The 15,937-nt window shown below is 50.4% G+C and overlaps 1 protein-coding gene across 1 annotated transcript; it reads right to left on the bottom strand.

The window, feature by feature from the left end:
- Positions 1–916: 916 nt before the first annotated feature.
- Positions 917–10,878, bottom strand: SLC51B (solute carrier family 51 beta subunit). The gene is made up of 4 exons (XM_030579087.1): positions 10,839–10,878; positions 8,054–8,197; positions 5,484–5,574; positions 917–1,139 (listed from the first exon to the last, which is right to left on the bottom strand). Exons 1-4 carry the CDS (start codon positions 10,876–10,878, stop codon positions 917–919), a joined length of 498 nt encoding a protein of 165 aa, XP_030434947.1.
- Positions 10,879–15,937: the final 5,059 nt, after the last annotated feature.

Below are 15,937 nucleotides of genomic sequence, written 5' to 3'. Positions count from 1 at the left end.
TTGCAAATATAATTGCAGCAGAATAAACACTTCCAGGTACAGTGTATAAAAACAAAACCTCCTCCCTGAAAGAACTTGTACCAAAAATATATTTTGTAATGCTTTTTTACAATGCAATGTTCCTTTTCAAAGACTTTGCCAATGGAATACTCCTTTACTGGGTGAATTTAAACAAAATCGTTTGTGTATAAGATTGATATATTTTCCATTTTTCTTAAATTATTTGTGGATGTCTCTATTCCATGCTCTCTGTGGAGAATGCTCAATAACACTCAACCAAGGGCAAAATTCACAATGAACAGGCCATTTTCCTTAAGAAAGGTTATGTACTTTATTTTCCTTTTTGTACCTGATTTGGTGACAGTAACTGCTCTGCTTCTGTATGGAGTTGCACTTCTCTGCAGAGTAAAGTCATTTATCTATAATTACGCAATTTCAATCAACTACTTTGGAAAATATTTTAATAAAGGCAACTTTTGATGAAGCGTCAGCACATCTGCTTAGCTTCAGTGTTTTCTCGATGAACCTTCGCAGAGTTTTTTTAAAAGCATGCATTCCCTGGCTGACCACAGTAAAATCCTCCCCCCTTCCTTGTCTGGTTTGGCTCATATAATTGTTTTGCAGGGGAAGCGAGTGACAGATGAGAGAGGGTGGGCAAAGCTGGCATGTAGGAGTAGCCTTGGAACCAAATGACAGCAGCAGGTAAGGATCAAGCCATATTGGCATCAAAGCAGGTGGGACCAGACCAGATTATCTGAGTCAAGAGCGGCTTATGCTGTGGAATCTCCTCTGCCATTTCTTTTTATTCCCCTTGATAAACTGTGCTTAACTTCCCAAACTCCAGTCAGCATGAATTTAGATACATGACACTTGGTAAAATATTTGTCTGGGGTCTAGACTCAGATTGCGCTCGCTGTTACATGTCCTCCTCTGGCTTGTCTGCATACAGGGCTGTCACGTTGCCATCCTTCCACTGAACCAAAACCTCCCCTGGTCTTTGTCCTTTTGGCAGCAAATCTTGTATTAAAGGATTCAAATTATCATCTTCCTTCATATCCACAAAGGGTGGCTTGGCGTCTGGCTCAGCTGGTTTGGCAGTTTTGGCAGCTTGTTCATACACGAGGATAATCTTTCTAGTTCTAATGGGGAAGGATACAAAAAGAAGCAAGAAGTGAAACCGCAGGCCCAGTGCAGGCGTTCGTGCAGCAGGTGTGAAACCGGTGTAATGCGCTGCTCGGCACAGGACATACATCAGCTGCCGATGTATAGAAACCCCAGAAGCATCCAGGCGTATAAGTGGGGTGAAGTGATTTAGTACCCACATAGGCAACAGGTTTGTATAATTTTTGGTGGTGCCCCAAATGGTGTTGCCGGCCCGCCCCTCCCTGCTCCCGCCCTGTAAGCTGATATAAAATGAAGCTACAATGCTTCGGCACCACAACATTACAAGGGTCAACTAAAAGTGGAAAGTCAGAAGCAGCACTTGCCTGCTTCAATATAAGGTATTATATTTTATTGTATCTGTTGTGACAAACTGGGAATGTTCTTAATGTTTTCTCTGAATACTATGTGGGTGCCTCAGTTTCCCCTGCAAGATGCCAACTGAAGGTGTTGTGGACAAAGAGATCAGGTGGCCTCCTTGTCCAGAAGAGACACAAAGGCCAGAGGAGGGAGTGGCAATTTGGAGCTGGCTGGGGAAATGGGGAGAGGCCCAGAACTTGGGTCTAGACTCCCCACCATCCAAGACGGGTCTGACTGAGGAGTCCTGTTTTCTGTACCTATAAGCTCTGTTTTAGACTGTGATCCTGTCATCTCATAAACCTTCTGTTTTACCGGCTGGCTAAGAGTCACGTCTGACTGCAGAGTTGGGGTGCAGGGACCTCTGGTTGCCCCAGGACCTGCCTGGGCACACTTGCTGCAGAAAGTGCACGGTGTGGAAGGGCAAGCTGAATGCTCCGAGGTCAGACCCAGGAAGGTGTAAGCTTCTTGCCCTGGAGACAGTATGCTCAGAGAAAGGAGGCTCCCCCAGAGTCCTGACTGGCTTTGTATGGAGTAGTTCCAAAGCATCCCAGCATCCTCTTCCACACCATGCGCTTCCCGGAAGTCTGCACAGGCACTGACACTCTCTCCTCTGGCCTTTGTCTCTTTTCTAGGCATTAGGAGGCCACCTGATCTCTTTGTTCTCCAACACCTTCAGTTGGCACCTTGCAGGAGAGCGGCCCAGGCCATCAGTTGCCCGGAGACAGGGTTTCAGCCATTCTCTGTGCAGACAGCATCACACTGGCTCTCTAGGGCTCTACAACAATCACACCCCGTATCCCACCATCTAGATCCTTGAGAAATGCATAGGGGAAACTGAGGCACCCACACAGTATTCAGAGAAAACATTAAGAACATTCCCACTTTGTAACACCTGTGTACTTTAAAGGGTGTAAAATAATCAAGTATTGTGCTAAACACAATGACACTCCAAACTGACCACCAAATTTAAGTTGCACGTTTTTCCCCTCAAGTGAGGGCTCTGGGGTGGGGCTGAGGATGAGGGGTTCATAGTGCAGGAGGGTGCTCAGGGTTGGGGTGCAGGCTCTGGGGTGAGGCAGGGCTGGGGATAAGGAACTTGGGATGCAGAGAGGCTTCCCTAGGGCTAGGGCCAGAGAGGACTCCCCCACACCTTACTGGCAGCAGCAGGCTCCAGGGGAGGGACCCCTCCTCTCCCCCCTCCCCGGCAGCACACTTACTCTGCACCACAGTCACTGCACATGTTCCTAGGGACTCTCTTGGGTCCAGAAAGCCCACTCGCCTCCCCTATGGTGGGTACCGGGGCGGGGGGTTGCCATCACGTGTGGCCTCCCCTGCCGCTGCCCGTGGGTGTCGAGGGGGAGAGCTCCCAAGCACGTGTGTGCCCCCTTCCCCCTCCTCTCTCCCTCTTCCCCTGCCCTGGTGCTCCAAGAAGCTGCCTGGGCTGATCTCTACAGCCTCAGGCAAAAGCAGCACAACCCAGGGCGAGAGGCGCTGGCTGTTTTCTTTCCAGCAGGGAAGCTCCAGGCAGGGCCAGGGGAGAAACCCAGCTCCAAATATTGGTGGAGCACAGCCCTCAGCCTTGAATATTCCTGGTGCTTGAGCCCATATAACCTGCCGCCCCTGCCCACAGCTGCCCTTATATTACTACAAAGAGTCAACGAGAAAACATCCTACACCAAATTGTCTACTCCGGGGTGGCCAAACGCTGGCAGCTCTTCTGCGGTTCAAATGCAGCTCGCAGAGCCCTCCCCTCCCGCATCCCTTCTCCACCGACCAGACTGGGATGGGGGGGGGGGGAAGCTTGGGGCTTCTGCCAGAGACAACTGGTGCCTGCTGAGAGTGGGGGGGCACAACGTAAAGCTTTGCCCCCACAACAGCTTGAGTCATGTGCCCCCCACCGGCCATGCCTCCCTTACCCTCAGCAGCCCCTCCCTACGGCTCCCAGGCGTTAGCTCTGCGGGGAACGGCAGCAGCAAAAGCAGCGGCTCTCCCTGCAGCCCCCAGCTGTTTGCCACTGCCTCTCCCAGGGCGCAGCTCCCAGCTTGCCGGCTCCAGCAGCTGCTGTGCAGTGAGGGGGCCTGGCGACGCCATGTGACTTAGCAGGGCCAGCAAACTCTGGCAAAAATCGGGGGGGGGGGCACATGACTCCACTTGTCCCCCCCCAACACATCACCTCTGCCTTCTGCCCAACGGGGAGGGTGCTTCATGCCCATGGGGCGTGCCTGCCGGGCTTCAGCAGGAGCAGAGCTGAAGTCCCGGGACTCCCTACTCTGCCGGCTGAAGTCCAGAGACTCCCTTCCCTGCAGGGCTGAAGCCCTGAGCCCTAGTAGGTGCCTCTTGCGGTGCTGAAGCCCAGCAGGCGCGCTAGGGCTCCTGAACGTCTGAAGACTGTCATAGGCAGCTCGGAGGGTCAGTAAGTTTGGCCACCCCTGGCCTAAATCAACTGCCTAATGCTTTGCTGCTGCTTTTTTCTTTTAGATGAAGAGAAAACTCTTCTTCTTATAGCCTGAGCGAGGTGCAAAGATTGTTACTTTAGGAGAAGACTCATTCTCAGCTCTGTGGTACCCGCCCAATGAGTTTTAGTCCAGCAGAGTGGCGTAATACTTGTTATTCCAGCAGAACCTAGATTATGGGGATTGACACATTCTCTGATGCTTGTATCTGACCACAATTCACTCATACTGTTGCTCTAGAAACCAAACGGTGTGAAAGTTTAGTTTGAACAGGTGGGCAAAGGGGCAGCTTTATCTATTTTAGGTATTTATTCAGCTCCTGTTTTCAGATTATCTGAGCTCCTCACAATATTTTTTAACTGGATCTTTCTGCCTAGTAGCTCTTTGAGGTGGAGGCATGCTATTATCTCCAGTTTATGTATGGGGAAACTGAGGCAAAGACAGGCTAAGTGACTTAACCAAGGTCATACGTAAAGTTGGTGGCAGAGCAGAACAAGAAACTGAACTGACCACTAGGCCTTCCTTCCTGGTCTAAAGGAATGAGCACAGATCTGAGATTTCTTCCACTGTGGGAATGGGGCATTAAGATGCTAAACCTCTCTAGGCATCACTTACTTCATCCATTAAACAGGGATAACAATTGCCTGCCTTTGCATGGTACATCAGGAAACAGGTCAAAAGCATGATGGAAATGCAAAGTGTTAATTCTTATTAATCTATTATTTCAGATGTGCAAGTGATTTGTTTTTTTGGTGCCCGGCACACAATCTAATAATTTATCTGCTGGCCACTTGGCAGCCGTCAGATGGCAACAGCATTCAGGCTCTACAGATGTGCAGTGCATTCAAATTAGCAACCTAGTGGGTAAGTAAGAACTGGAATCGGTTTGAAAATGGCCCTGTCTTTGTGTGGACACCCACTGGAATGATTTCTTGGATCACCTCTACTTAAAACCAATCATAATAAAGATCCCATTTAGAATAGCATGTTCCTCAATCAAAATCCCACAGGCTGTGTCCTGGTTGGTGGTGGATGGGTGTCGGGGGGAGCATGTGTCACCCACACACCTTCTGGGTGGGGTGTTCTGTCCCATCTAGTGGCACCCAGACCACTTAAAGAGAGAATTAAATGAGTCTGCTCGATGGCCTTAGCCACCAGCCAGCTGGCTTTTAACTCATGTGGGAGAGGCTCATGCTTTAAGGTCCAGAGGCCACAGGTTCGATCCCACCCGCCGACGACTGGGGTCTCTCGGCATTACACATGCAGAGAGCCTGTACACCTGAGGAGGGGGAAGCCAGTATCCCTACTCTGGCTGCCTCTAAGGACAAGCACTAAGGGGCTTAGAGCCTTCTCCTGCTCAGGAGCACATCCATGGGGCACTCTGTACAGGGTTTAGCAGCTGCCCCTCCTGCAGGCGCTGCCCCAGTGTCTCTGTGGCCTTGTTCTCCCCTGTGCCCCAGCAGTGGGTTTTACAGCCTCCCTGTACCCCTAAAGTTCTGTGTGTCTTACCTGTTTGCCATGATATTCATTCCCAGAAGAAGGAGGCCGAGAAACAGAACCACAAAGGACAGGACTAGAATGGAGTAATTCCACGTGGATGCTGGCAGGGAGAAGCATTGATAAGTGACGTCAGCGTGTGCAGAGCCATTCTGACAAGACTGTTACAGCCACGTTCTGTCGGGGGTGCTCCAGGCTGTGCGGGGTGGATGAGTTTGGTGCAAACCAGCTGCAGGATTACGGGAGTGCAAAGGGGCCTGTGCTGAGCTCCCTTCAAAGAGTCATAGAGTTGGAGGCCAGAAAGGCCCACCAGATCACCCAGTCTGACCTCCTGTAGGTCCTAGGCTACTAGCCCCACCCTGTACCTGCACACTGACCCAACCACTGAAATGAGACCAAAGAATACAACCCACAGGAGGCTAGGTGTCTTGGGGAAAGAACAGGAGAATGCTCCACTGCCCCAGGCCCCTGCAATGGCAGGGAAATGGTTAATAAGCTATACCCAGGTAATCAGGACAAGCAACCCGCACCCACAGGCTACAGAGGAAGGTGGAACCACCCCCCCAGGTCGCTGCCAATCTGACCTGAGGGAACATTCCTTCCCAACTCCACCTATGATGATCAGTTAGCCCCAGAGCATGTGAGCAAAAACCACCAGCCAATGACCTGAGAAAGCGAAGGCTTGCTGCCACCTCTGCCTCTATTGATTTCACAAGTGTTGTGAAAGGCAGGACAGTTCGCAGGGTAGCCTGTGACCTTGCAGGACCTCCAAAGTGCCCTTATGTGGCCTGCTCCTGAGGACACATCCTAGGGTGTGTACCCCAACTCAGGAGCACCCCCCCAAGACAGCTGCTTGTCAGGAGTGTAAAGGACCTGGAAGAATTAAACCTCGAAATGGGTGAGTGGGCTTTTACCCAAACAGAAGGAGGGAGTTTAGGGCAGAAGCAGCGAGTGGAGGTTATTTGTCCTGGTGTGTTATCAGCAAGTAAACACAAGCGGTCCAGACCTGAAGTCCTTACTCAGGCAAAACTCCACTGACTTTGGGATTTGGCCCATTAAAAGCTAATATTTAATGATCAAACTCCATAGCATGCTTGAGCTCTTCTGCACACTCTTTTTTGGATTTAATACCACTGTTTTCTCTACCAGTCTCTGGAGCCAGCTCCAGCCCAGGATAGCCTGGCTTTTTCCGCTGGGCGCTAGAACTCTGATTCTGCACTACAAAAGTCAAGGGGAGCTTTGCTCATGACCTCAGTGGGTGTGAGATTGACCGTAGGTCCTCAGGTCCACCCTCATGGATCCATGCCTACTGTTTTGCTGAAGCAGCCCATGATCACAGACCTTTGCTTCAATGGCTGGAAGACCCACTGGGCAGAAAGGTCGACTGGAGCCGTTTCCAAGCGGGATGTACAAATTTGCGAGGGAGATCTCGGTAATAAGATGTCCCTCATCCCACTTGTATTTGCCTCTTGATTCTAGAGCAGGCCTGCACAACATGCGGCCCAGGGGCTGCATGCAGCCCGCATGGGCTCACTGTGTGGCCTGCGGGGGGTGAGTAGGCAATGGGCGGGTGAGGGAGGGGGGCTGAAGAGGCAGGCTGGCAGTGGCAGGGGATGAGGCAGCGAGCTGGGGGGGGTAGGGGGCTGAGGAGGCGAGTGGGCAGGTGGGCAGTGGTGGGGGCTAAGTAGGCGAGCCGGGGAGGGGGCTGAGGAGGCGAGTGGGCAGGCGAGCAGTGGTGGGGGCTGAGTAGGTGGACAGTGGCGGGGGGCGAGTAGGTGAGCTGGAGGGGTGGGGGGCTGAGGAGGTGAGCGAGGAGTCAGTGGCTGACCTGTTCTACTGATCTGGTCTGGCTCCCATCCCCTCTCCAAGGGTTACAGCTGTCTGGAGGTGCTGCCTTCCACGCCTTCCTCAGTCACCCCTCATTCATTCAACAGCGCAGTTGATTACAAAGTGGGGGAAGATCTTATTCTACTTCTAGCAAAAAGACGTTTTTCTTTTACCTTAGAGGCCCGCTATAACATATTACCAAGGTTCAATTCCGCTGGGTCGATGGGGCAATGCTGGGGAAGGAGGGTTTGTTTCCATGGGGTGGGCGGTGCTGGGGGAGAGGGGGAGGAGTACTTCAGGGGGTCTGGGCGGCGCTGTGGGGGATGTTCAGTGGGGCCAGAGGGGTTCGGCCCTCAGCTGTTTTCTTTGGAGTAATATGGCCCTCGCCGCTTTACGAGTTGTGCAGGCCTGTTCTAGGCCCTGCCAGAGCCAGGAAAGGACCTAGGTTTGTAACATAGGCAGCTACCTCTGGAAAGAGCTAGTTGGGAATTTTCTGATGAAACATGTTTTGGGAAAAGGCTGATTTATCAACACTGAAATTGTTCACGGGGAAAAGAGCCAGTTTTAAAAATCACCCAAGGAAAAAAATTTTTTGGAAACTCAAAAACTCACAAGACGGGAAAACCATTTCTGGCCATCCTCTGCGGTTGGAGTAACTTCCCCCTGCTATCAGCCGCTAGCCAACAAGTTTCACAACCGGACGTTTGTTTCCCCTGCAGCCCTGACCATCTACCATGTTTATTTATGGTACTTACAATCTCCTCTCCGGAAAAACCACACCATCTCCTGTAGTTGTTCTTGAGACATAGGCATTCCAGCAGTGGGATTGCCTTCCACCTCGTCATGCATTTGTGCGCTGGTAAGAGCCATAGCGAAATATCTACCGCCCTCTGCCTTTGCTGTGGAAAAACAAAGATGGATGGGACGTCTGTTTCTGTTGCAAATGCACAAGATGGAAGAGCCTCACTACTGATTCACTGGGCTGAATTTCTCTTGTTTTTCATGTACACTTGTGCAGGTGTAACTCAAGTATGCAGAATGGGGGGTTGTGGGCACAGCCAGTTGCATGCGCAAAAGTGAGCCTGCAAACAGAGTCTAGAGCTACAAATGTGGCTCAGGGTGTCCCAGGAACAGGAATCTGAGAAATATTCGAGATTGCTCCATATGGATCTTTGTTATTGGTCAGGTTTTCTTACTTAAATCAGGAAGTCAGTGGCACTCTTACCTTTGAGTTCAGTGAGACCAGATCTAGTTCTTTTATACTCAGGTTTCACCAAAAGGGACTCAGAAATCCCAAGTTGACTTTCCACCTTATGGGACCTATAGCATCAATACCTATCTGCGGGAGACGGCTGTCGAGTGAACAGTATTGATATTTTTTAGCTGATTGGCTGACCCTGAGGATCCTGTTCATGTGCGATACACAGGATGGTAAGAACACAGCAACCTCACTGCATATTATTAGCAAGCTTTGCATGTGTTTAGTGAGTGTCTCTTCTTTTTGGTGTCTGATGCTTACCTGGCTTCTGATCACAGACGCTCTGCCCCCTCCTGACTCGCCATCGGGAACTTGGGCTTTTTGTATTCGCCAGAACAGCTTTATTCTTATCTGCAGTCAGGTACAGGTGGGTGCTGCCCACCGAGTGCAGTGTGAAATTAACACACTCCCAGTTTGCAAGTGCTGCACTTTCACAGGGACTTGACCGCACGCTGTTGGCTCCATCTGTAGACAGACATTTCCTGGTGCCTTGATTGATCAAGGAATTGTCTTGCCAAGACCAGTGTTGGAACTCTGAAGTGGGATTACAGTCCTCTAAAAGCAAGTTCTCATCTGTCGTGCTGGCTTGTAAACACAGCTTGACGTTAGCGTTTTGAATGAGAAAACCCCGTGTGCCTGCAAAGAAATCAGAGCCTGAGCACAGTCATCCTGGACGGATGGGACAGTTATCTACAAAGCATGGTACAGACAGCAATCAAGTCAAGCAATCTTTAATGTCTATGGGGAGTAGACAGGACTCATGCAAAAGTCACACAAGCAGTGAATTGCATGGAGCTCAGTTTCCCTGTCTTGGAAGGACAGGGTCAACTCTCCTGGGATTTGACTCTGTTGTTCCAAGGAGCCTTAATGTTTCAGAGCAGAAGGAAATCCACTGTAGTCCTTTATAAGCTGCTGCTCTGCTGCTGGGGGAAGAGGAGATCCATGGCCCCATTAACATCCCAGCCTACAAACCAGCTGCTCAGCTACATCTGTGATCTGGCTCTCTGGGGATTGCAGGGAATATCAAGTTCAGTTACTAGACCTTTTATTGTTTCACTAGCTCATTGTGGGTATTTCAGTCTGTAGCGGGGTGAGCACCCACTCCAGCCCGGAACTTGGAAGGGGTTGGAAAAGTAACTGGGCCTTATAAGAAGGCCAGGGAAGCCAGAAGCACCAGTCACTCTCTGATGGGGGAGGCAGACAGGCCTGGCTGCTGGGGAACTCACCCAGGGGACCTAGAGAGAGGTGGGGCTGGGGAAAGGCCTTAGGAGCTGGGAAGCTGTAGGTCAGCAACTCCCCAGGCTGCAGGGCCTAGTTCTAGGCCCACCTAGGTATTGGGCTTGCAGAGGGGCAGCCTGATAGTGGGTAAAGGCAGCCAGTCCAGACCCCTTTGCCTATGATGCGTGGCTGATACTGCAGTGAACAGGGGCTAGATGGAGACTGGGCAGCAGCCAAAACAGGCAGAGTGGGGATAGTGGGTTGGGGGTTCCCCAGGGAGGGGAGACCCAGAGCGGTGGGGTACTGCCAGGGAGCAGCACCCCAGTTAAAGGGGCACCAGAGTCCAGGGAGGGACACGGGGGCCAGAGGACAGGTGGATCACCGGCCTGCAGAGGGCACTCCAGAGCTGGAATGAGCTAATTCCCTACAGAGACCCGGAGGCGGAGCCGCAGGGGTGAGTCTGAACCTCTACTCTGTCCTAGAACGTCTCTGCTACAGGCAGTTCGAGAAAGTCCCCCACTGTAGCGAATGAGTTTGGGTCACACTGTGCCCACGGTGACATTCGGGTAACGACCCTGACGTCAATGGGATTGCAACAGCCTAAGTGAGGGCAGAATTTGGAAGTAACTGTCGCTGAGGTTACTCTAGATTTACGCCAATACAGATTAGAGGAGAACTGGCCCATGGCTCAGCATGTAGACAGCCAAATGATCAAGGAGCTAGAGCCCCACTTGTGTAAACACATGACTGCAAAAGCACACTTATATTTACACATGTGGGTGCCGTGCGTGCATGCGCACACTCAGACAGGTACCTGCGTTTGCCAATGGCCAGATAGGCATTGAAATAGCCACTCCAGGCACAAACCTGTTTTCAAGCCAAATGTGGCCACTGGGCATGCAGATGTGGGCAAGCAACACTACACCCCAGAGTGATTCATTTTGTAACCCTGATCGCCAGTGCCACCTGCTCAGCCTGATGTCGGTAAGAGTTCCAGACAAGGAGCTGTCTTGGTGTTTGGGGGCTGCTGCTCACGCTGCCCTTTCACCGAGCAAAGACTCTACCTTGCACCAGTAGGAGGAGGATTATCCAGAGTGACTTCATAGTTGTCGGTACCATTCTGAACATGCAGAGGGCTTCTTTGAAGTATGGTACTTGGAAACCTGGGAAAGTAAAAAAGCCAAGAGGTTATGGATACTTTCTTGATGCCCTGAGAACCTGGGTCGTGGCAGTTCGATAGGATTGGAGGGCACTGCCTATATCCATGCAAAACAATGTTGCTGTTGTAAGAGGCTCAGAAGAATCAGAGATGTTAGGCCAGCATGTCTATTTCCCGGTGTCCAGCACCTGAGCTGTGTCTCATTTTAAACACATGAGCAATGGGAGATCCAGCCCATTCAGACTTATGTTCTGATGTCCAGCTTCGACGTCTGTGCTGCTTTTCTTCTCATTACACCAGGCCGAACTGACAGGATGGGATGCAGAGCTGATTCCAAAAGTCACCCAGGGAGTGGCCGTCCCCTGAGCTGCCTTTGGCTGGCTGCCAGGAGCCAGCTCCTTTCCCAGCAAGGCTCCTTTCCTCTGTTCCTTCCTCAGGTGGCAGCTGCTTCCCTCACTGGCTCCCCTGACATCCAGCACCAGCGATACGTCTTGTGAGAGCATCTGCTGCCAGAGGAAAGCAGAAATGACCAAGCCTTGAAAGCGGAAAGCTCAGTTATCAGAAGGGGGAGGAGGTAGCTCCTGGTGTCAGGCTGAAGGGAAGGTGTCTCCTGTTCCTTGAGTAGCTCCTAGAAGCAGGCACCTCTCGCTCCTCTCAGCAGGCCAAGCATCCACCATCCACCCCTTAAGAAGTCCTCAGCCCCTACACTTTCTCTGCCTGTTTGTCCCACCGCCAGCATGCCTCAGTCCCGGCTGGAGGGATTGTGTTCAGTGATCGTTTAGTCTCTGCGGCCTATTTGATCCTTCGCAGCTTTGTTGAGCTTGCCAATGAGGGGGCTAATTACCACAAACGGACATGACTGTGTGTGAGGGGGATACTTGCCTGCTAAGACCTGAACTGAGCCCACGAGACTCAATTTATTCAGGCCACTAGATGGTAAAAACTTTTACTCCCAAACTGCTCTGGATTTGAACTGTGACTTACCTCTAGGTAAATGACTCTTCATCCCATCACTAGTCCCTGAGCTACTCTGTCTTCACATTTCAGTAATTATTATAACCGAGATTTTTGCATCCATTCCATGCTCTTGCTTTAATTTGCAATAGCTCGGGTTGTTTCTTCTGACCCCAGAGCTACCCCTGGTAAATTGCTCAACACCATATTACGCTGCTCAATGCAGGCTAAGAAGGACCCTGCTGACTATTACATGAAAAATCTGTCCTACTGGTTATTCACCTAACGATTGCTTTTTTCTGGCCGTAGGTCATGGATTACAATTTCTTAACAATTCAAAGTTCATATTTTATGGCCAGCTAAGCATGCAGGCTCATTTCCTCATGACAGAAAGTCATGCTATAGGCAGTACATGTGCTATGTGATTATAGCACTGTCTTTTAGAGAATGAAACCTCTAAAACCCCTGTCTGGAGGATGTATTACCTCACTCTTCATTAAGTTTAAGCCTACAGATAGATCATTCACCACAGAAAGAACAAGCAAACTATGGTGTGCCACAGGAAGCAACTTATCTGAATGTTACCTCCCAACGAGAAGTCCAATGCTGAATGTTCTAAATCGTGAAGGGAAGTTTTTTGTGTAATAGCATGTTCAAATATTTGACATTTATATAGTATCTTTTAGCCCAAAATGCTTCATAAACTATGGGCAAAATCCTAAAGTCCTTGCTCAGATCAAACTCCCATCGACAGCAATGAATTCAGGAGAGTGATGTCAGAGGATTTGACCCCATAAAATACCAATGAAAGGCAGCCACCTCTGGGGTGGAGAGCAGCAACTGAGCAATGTTTTGCATATGAGTGGGAGAAGGGAAAATTTTGGTAAAGGACATTAGGGCAAACCCCCTACTATTATGGAAAGGGAGAGGGGATCTTTTACATCTACATGTTTCTGACAGGAGCTCCATATTTAAAGCCTCATTCATCTCTCTCACACAAACCAAACTGCACTGAACTCCATTTATCTGCCTCCAGCATATGAAACCCTGAACTGAGCACATGGTTCCAGAGAGCTTTGCATTTCAAACCTTAACCACGGACTTTCAAGCTGCCCTTTCACAGTTATTCTGATGTGCTGCATTTCACGTTTAAAATCGTTGACTCTTGTTTTGATACTGAAAAGCAGCGGTCCAGTGATACTGGTCACTAGGATGGGCTGGGCCCAGGGTGAGTTCAAGGATGTTTCACACCCTAGGAGAAACTTCCACCTTGTGCCCCTCCCAACCCCCCCCAAAGCCCTGTGGCAGCTCTCCGCCCCCCCCCGTCCTGAAGTGCCCCCCCATGTCAGCTCCTCCCCTCCGCCCTCAGGCACGCCCCTCGCGTTAGCTCCCCACCCCAGCTCATCTCTGCTCCGCCTCCTCCCCGAGCACACCGTCACTGCTCCACTTCTCCAGTCTCCTAGGCTTGTGGCGCCAATCAGCTGTTTGGCGCGCAACCCTGGGAGGGAGATATGCAGAGCTGGGCGGCGTGCTCAGGGGAGGAGGCGGGGCAGAGGTGAGCTGGGGCAGGGAGCGGTTCCCCTGCATGCTGTGCCCCTGCCCCCTTACTTGCTGCAGGCAGCCCTTCCTGCGCCCCCCTGCCGCAGGTCCCTCCGCCTAAATGCCAACGATGACCGGGGCGGCCAAAGATCCGGCCACCGTGGTCGCCACCGAAGGACCTGAAATGCCACCCCCCAAATGCTAGTGCCCTAGGCGGCCACCTAGGTCGCCTAATGGGTTGCTCCGGCCCTGGCTGGGCCGCAAGAATTCCATTTTGCAAACAAAGGCCAGGTTCTGGAATTTGGTTTCATTCTGCAGCAGGATGACACTGAGATATTCTGAAATTTTTCACAACTAGCAAGCGCACAGGTGCTGGTTAGGGCATGCACGTGGGATGGGAAACCCTGCTCTGCACGGTCCTGGCTCTGCCTGGTCCTAACTGCCAGGCTCTTGATTACTGGGGTGGCACACTCGGTCTGACCAGAAATTCTGTCCTGGACCTAAAGCAACTTTCACTGAAACAAATGCATTTTCGATGAGAGTTTCAGTTTCATTAATCAGCATCGACTGATGAAGAAACGTTTAGTCGAAAAATTCCCGACTGGCGCTGTTGGTGAAATCCCTGCCAGAGCCTTGGTGACCTCTTCTCCATTTCTCCAGACCCAGCGTCCCAGGCCTCACATCACAGCCAGAGTTGCTGTCACTAAGGCTACGTCTACATGACGAGTTAGGGATGCAATGCCCTCACTCGCTACACATCCTCGTGCTACCTCTCACTGAGCCAGTGTGTGTCTAAACAGCAGGGTAGCCATGGTAGCATGAGTAGTGGCACTGAAGGTACTGCTTAGTCAGGCCGAGCACATACCCACAGGGTTCAAGGCAGGTTTGTACTCAGCACAGCTAAGCCTCCGTGGCTACACTGCTTTGTACACTTGCATTAGCTTAATGAGCTCTGGTGCAAATATATGTAGACAAACAGGGGAATTATACCCCTCACTCGTAGTGTAGATATGGCCTTAGATCACAGGGCTAGGCTCTCCGGAGCTGCACCTTAACCAATTCAGAGTAAAGTTTGCAGTCCTGCAGCAAAAAAACTTCAGGACCAGACTTCAAAGAGAAACTGCTGAGCTTCAGTTCATCTGCAAATTTGACACCATCAGCTCAGGATTGAACAAAGACTGTGAATGGCTTGCCAATTACAGAACCAGTTTCTCCTCTCTTGGTTTTCACACCTCAACTGCTAGAACAGGGCCTCATCCTCCCTGATTGAACTGACCTCGTTATCTCTAGCTTGCTTGCTAGCACACATATATATACCTGCCCCTGGATATTTCCATTACATGCATCTGAGGAAGTGGGTATTCACCCACGAAAGCTCATGCTCCAAAACGTCTGTTAGTCTATAAGGTGCCACAGGATTCTTTGCTGCTTTTACAGTCCTATCAGGGACTCACCTCATGATGTCCGTGATTGAGGACACCACCCACTGTGCAGCAGGGGCTTTAATACTTTGGTACAATTTGGGGAGCTCAGGAAAGAGAAAGTGGGTTTCCAGATTTTCCTAGCTATTGTTAATTTCAGGCCTGTGCACAGTGGGGTCAGTATTTCATCCTGTTTGGTGAACATTTTTCCCCCGGGTTATTTTGGATGACATTATACCTGCAAAATTTCATATAGTTTTCAGGAACTGGATTTTCACTCTGAAACATGCAAAAGTCACACCTTGTACTTTTCAGAGAAAACAGGGATGCTCATCAGCATGGACCTTCACATTTCAGGGTTCCACTCCAAACCAGGTGCTGTCGAATTTTGCAGGTTTTTTTATTACATTGCAATGAAATGTGGGAATTCAAATGGTGAGACTGTCACATTAAAAGTGAATATTTCATACAACCCCAATGTCCAGTCCTGCAAAACATTACTCATGATAGCAATCCTTATGCATGCAGGCAACCAGGGTGCTGGAATAATTTGCACAATGCGGGTGTTGAGAGCCACTGAACCAAATTACAAACCCTGCATATGATGGAAACTGCTTCAAGCCTGGGCAGCAGCAGCAGCACTGCCAGCATCTCTAGTTCCAGCACCTATGCAGGCAAGCCAATCAACTACACCAGTAAGTTTGTGAGACCAGGCTCTAGATATTAGGATCTGAGCGTCTGGCCCACAAGAGTATATTTCCACCCTCTGTTGGGCACCATATTGCATAATCAAAATCTGTCCTGGAATGTTTCAAATATACCCTTTCTTTTAATTTTGCACGTTGGCTTTTATTGGGCTTTAATGTTTTAGGCTGTTTACCAGGAGACATGCTGTGCTTGTAAAAGTGCAGTGCCAATTTTTTAACTCTGTTGGGGGACAAATCAGATCAGCTGGCCAGCAGGCCTTGAAGTCTGCAGTCAAGGTCCTCCAACCCCATCTGTGATTTATCTTGTTGAGACCAGCAACAAAGGCTCAGACCAACCTTCAGAAAGGCCATCTATATGGACTATCTGATAAGAAATTATTTAT

The sequence above is a fragment of the Gopherus evgoodei genome, chromosome 10 (genome assembly GCF_007399415.2).
Source record: "Gopherus evgoodei ecotype Sinaloan lineage chromosome 10, rGopEvg1_v1.p, whole genome shotgun sequence".
NCBI lineage: Eukaryota > Metazoa > Chordata > Testudines > Testudinidae > Gopherus > Gopherus evgoodei.
Note: the sequence above shows the minus strand (reverse complement) of the source record. Positions and strands in the feature narration are given on the sequence as shown.

Coding starts and splice junctions, on each gene's coding strand:
- SLC51B (XM_030579087.1), bottom strand. CDS start 10,878: ATGAAGTCACTCTGGATAATCCTCCTCCTACTGGTGCAAG. Junction 5,575..8,053: donor GTTTTTCCGGAGAGGAGATT/GTAAGTACCATA, acceptor TCTCCCTGCCAG/CATCCACGTGGAATTACTCC. Junction 1,140..5,483: donor ATGAATATCATGGCAAACAG/GTAAGACACACA, acceptor CTTCCCCATTAG/AACTAGAAAGATTATCCTCG.